Raw genomic sequence first — 4,419 nt, forward strand, 5'->3', positions numbered from 1 at the left:
TGGTTTTTATCCCAATGGGTTTTTCCTAGTAAGGTTTTTAACGAGGCAGTATAAAAACACGTAATGTATACAATCATTATGATCATCATCACAAGGGGGAGTGTTGAAAAATTATTTAAAAATGTTTTAAATATTTGTGTTGAAAATGTGAATGTTGAATGTTGAAAATTAGGTAAAATTAGGTGTTGAATATTGAAAATTAGTGTGTGATGATGTAGGTAACGATGTATTTTATTTTTAGATTATTTGTAAAAATTTTCTATAAATAGATCTCTCATTTGTAAAGAAAATCACAATTGAGTTGAGAGAAAAATATTATAAAGTGTGTAGTGTTATAATTTTAAGAGTTTGAGATTTTTACTTTTTACCGTAAATTTTTACTTTTTCACAACAGTCCAAACATTATTCCAACTTTAAAAACATTTTTTAAAAATAGTTATCCAAACACATATTTATTTTTAAAACAATTTTTAAAAATTTTATAAAAATCTTGTAAAAAACATTTTTATAAAAACGTTTAAAAAGTACCAAAGTCCAGAATGAACAATAGGTTCTTGCTTGCATGCCCGTAGAATATTCATCAATTAATATGTGTGCCGGACCGATGTTACAATCTCCCTCCATAGAATATTAGACTAAATGAGAGATCTTACAGTTCGATTAGTATGGCATTCAGGTACAATCCAATGGGGATTCCATTGAAATAGTTGATGACTGAACTAATTTCGCGTTCTTGGGATAAAAAATCACCAAACAAAAACTGCTTACAACTAAATATGCATATATCATGCATAGATCTTCATAAGAGGCGTGTGCTTGGACAGGACAGAATAGTCAAAGCCATTACAGTATCTCCCATTTTTGCTCCAGCGAGGTGGTGATCATAGATATGCAGTATGCAGCACTCAACGGAAAGGAAGAAACTGCGAGAAGCCATCGCCTTGTAAGAAAACATAGAAGTACAGAAACAAAAAACATAAAATGATACCAAATAAGTCTAGAGTTACATTTGGATCAAAGGATTTGTGGGAAATATTTCAAATGAATCTACTATACAGGAATTCGAAACTCATTACATGGATTAATAGACAAGTTAAAAATATAAAAGGGGGGATTTCAAAAGCATCCAAACAAGTGGGGATGAATTCAAAGCTCGGATTTGAAATCCTATCATCCAAATACACCTTAGGTGGCTTCTGAATCACACGAGTCGTTTAAACTTGTGCCAATAGCTTCTACATTGCAGGAATTTGGGTGTTCCAAATACTTAAGATTCGGCTAGTCGGTGATATGCATTATCTAAAACATCACCATCAAAGATGCTCAAAAAGGAAACAAATACAAGATTTTTTGGATGTCTCTCAAAGTAATATCTCCTGTATCGGTAACGACTTAACCTCTGGCCCATTAACATCCAAGAACAACTTACAGGGACAGCTTGAATAGTATACACTTAAAATAAAATAAGAAGCTTCCGAATTGCAAATAAATGGTGGTTTGTGCTGGATAATATCATAGTACAGAGGAACTTAAACTTGACTTACTTGAAATATAATCCTCTACATAATCTTTATCAATTTTCCCGTGAGCCATTGCCCCAACCTGTACATAAACCATTTCAACTAAGCAAGCTATTCGTCCCAGTAAAAATATTCAGCACATTGTGAGCACTTCTCGAGCATACCACAAAAACAAGGTCCAGCTCACGGTTGACAGTACCAACATAATCATGAATGTTAACCAATTTTTCTGAACTGTGTGAGAAGCCTGCTCAAGAAAATCGCTAGTCATTTTTCATGGCCACTAAAAAGAAATAAACAAACAAGAATAAATAGTGAAGTATAAGTTACCAATTTTACGAGATTTTATCGGTAAGTACTGGGTGACGGGGTTCTTGATGACACGCAAAAGTTTTTCCCCCTTGCCAGCTGCAGTAATATGCAGCTTTTGTAGAAGTTGCACTGCAATATCATAGTTAAAAATAAAATTAAAAATCACAATAGAAAGCGAGTGTACAAAGCGCACTGTAAAGTTCTTGTCACATTCAGCCAACTCACCCATGAGACCAGAGAATCGCTTATATGTCCTCGGCATACGAGCATGAGGTTTGATTTGAAAAAGAATACCTTCTTGTGTCTTCACATATAAAGCTTTCAAACGTCCTATTTTGTTCACACGACTGTCCAGAATTGTTTGGATTGCCTAAAGTTCCAAACATGTTGAAGCTGCATATCAGTACCAGGACATTGCCCACAAAATGAAAGCACTTACGTCCAATACGAGTAAAACCATACTCATTATGAAAGCATCATAAAGGCACTGAGGATGCAAGAAGATAAAAATCACGAGTCACCTACGGCGAGGCTCTTAATCCTATGTGATATGCATGATTGGATGAACGACAATTTTTACAATGTGTCACCTTAGCTATAATTATAACAAAGCACACATCAACATACATGACTGAGGGTGTGGGTGTAATGCAAAGCTGTTCACGGCTGGAACTTGTAATCAGTTGATGTATCACTCCCTTTTACTACTTTACATGATGACAGATTGACAGTGCTGAAATATCACCTCACATGATCATAGAAATGATAGTTTTCAACAACTAAGCCACATATAATGATGTTAACACCCTGTGCTCTAGCTACGTACAAAACACTGGAATATAGTCAGATAGACTTTCATATATGTCATACACAAGTATTTCATAAATCATTCTCGATCCAACGTACGGAACAGTTGCACAGTTAGTAAAGACACAATTTCCACATCATGATGACAGTAAAAGTCCTCATCAAACATCATCACAGACCTGAAATGCAATATCAGGTCGATACTCTGCCGGGTTCCGCTTATTCTTCAACAAATAATTAGCATGCTCATCCGAACTCAAAAGCTGATAGCTCTACAAATCAAAAGCCAAGTGCGACATGCATTAATAAAAATAACAGTTAATCTCTGACAACATTACCGCAGTTTCAAAAATGCTCATCTTTTCTTCCAGAACTTACCTTACCAACTTTGGCAATTTCCAGTGATGCCTTCTCGAGGATAAAAATTACCCCAGGCTTATTCTCTGATTCAACAGGGACAATTGGAATTCCAGGCATTTCATCAATCAAATTTTCACTATTGGGTTCCACGGCTTCCGTTTTCTGCTTCTTTGGCAGCTGCTGGGATTCATCTTCGTCCAACGGCCCGGATTCTTCTCCTGAATCGTACTTCTCTTTCTTCGTCTTTCTCTTCTGCCCTTTCACTTTATAAGTTCGCACCATTTTCGTGGAGCCTCAGGTCTCTAACGAAAATTTGATAAAATAATCTGTGGAAATTAAACATTTTCTCGAGACGAAGCTATTACACACTTGAAATTGAAATTAAAATCAGACTACAAAAGGTCAACATAAGGGCTATACTTCGACTAACCAGAAAATATATCACAACTCTTGAAATTTAACATAGTAACACATCAAGACATAGAGTCGATTATATATGTACGAGTACAAAACGAATTCCAACCGCTGCTAACTATCAATGTAACTTGCTAAATGTTAGTTTAACTCTAATGACATATTGTACGCTGCTAACACCATGAATTCGGTAATGGGTGTTTAAACTGAGCGACAGCAACAACCCCAAATTTTCATTTCAGTGCAAGACACTTCAAGAATTCAAATACGTAGTGTATTCTGCTCCGTTTCCTCTATTCGATTATGGACTTAAATTATTTCCAGTTGCCAATAAAAATCCGAAACAAAACAGGAAAAAATCAACGTGCATGCAAGAACAAGAATGGAACAGAAATCTCTAACCTTTCCAAAATCTCTGCCCTGTTTTCGTTGTAGGGCGAATGGTTGCGGGTAGGGATTTTGAAAGGAGCAAGGCCTCGGGTGTGAAGAAATGGGCCAGCCTAATTTCTTGCAAAGGGTTTAGGCTCTATAGTCCTTGGATTTTTATTTCATTAAAAAGGAAATAAAAAAATAAATAAATAAAAAATATACAAAAATTAAATAATAAATAAATTAAACAAGAAGTCGTTGTAGTAAAAATTGAGTAGCTAAAATTATTTGACTGAATAATGTATTTGTGACACCCTAAAAACAAAGGTGCATAAATGCATTTTTATTAGTATAAGTTTTACTATTTTCGTTTTTAAAATTTTATCAAATTATTTGTCGGTAAAAATTTTATTTGTCCAAAGTATCTAGAAGTACATTAAAATACATCACAATACACTTAAAAATTCATCAAACATTATGAGGTTCCCATTCCAAAATAAAATACCCAAACTATAATAAAATATTATAATTAAGCTCAACATATATGTTAAGTAATTAAGTACAATATTTATTAAATTCAATATAAGATAATTAGGTTCAATACGTAGGTTTAATATAATATAATAATTAGATACAA

At 34.1% G+C, this 4,419-nt stretch overlaps 1 protein-coding gene across 4 annotated transcripts; it reads right to left on the reverse strand.

The window, feature by feature from the left end:
• Positions 1-603: 603 nt before the first annotated feature.
• On the reverse strand, positions 604-3,923 carry LOC140973608 (uncharacterized). Of its 4 annotated transcripts, none has more exons than XM_073436549.1 (8): positions 3,816-3,923; positions 3,018-3,301; positions 2,819-2,911; positions 2,058-2,202; positions 1,851-1,961; positions 1,685-1,767; positions 1,545-1,602; positions 604-923 (listed from the first exon to the last, which is right to left on the reverse strand). In XM_073436549.1, the coding sequence occupies exons 2-8, from the start codon at positions 3,279-3,281 to the stop codon at positions 844-846; spliced, it is 834 nt and encodes a 277-aa protein (XP_073292650.1). In that variant the 5' UTR covers positions 3,282-3,301; positions 3,816-3,923; the 3' UTR covers positions 604-843. The 4 variants fall into 4 exon arrangements, with proteins under 4 accessions (XP_073292650.1, XP_073292648.1, XP_073292652.1 ...); XM_073436547.1 differs by having other exon boundaries at positions 3,018-3,325; XM_073436551.1 differs by having other exon boundaries at positions 3,018-3,292; positions 3,816-3,917.
• Between the last annotated feature and the right edge of the window lie 496 nt (positions 3,924-4,419).

The sequence above is a fragment of the Primulina huaijiensis genome, chromosome 3 (assembly GCF_012295235.1).
Source record: "Primulina huaijiensis isolate GDHJ02 chromosome 3, ASM1229523v2, whole genome shotgun sequence".
NCBI lineage: Eukaryota > Viridiplantae > Streptophyta > Magnoliopsida > Lamiales > Gesneriaceae > Primulina > Primulina huaijiensis.

Coding starts and splice junctions, on each gene's coding strand:
- LOC140973608 (XM_073436549.1), bottom strand. CDS start 3,281: ATGGTGCGAACTTATAAAGTGAAAGGGCAGAAGAGAAAGACGAAGAAA. Junction 1,962..2,057: donor GCGATTCTCTGGTCTCATGG/GTGAGTTGGCTG, acceptor ATGATATTGCAG/TGCAACTTCTACAAAAGCTG. Junction 1,603..1,684: donor AGCTGGACCTTGTTTTTGTG/GTATGCTCGAGA, acceptor GTTTATGTACAG/GTTGGGGCAATGGCTCACGG.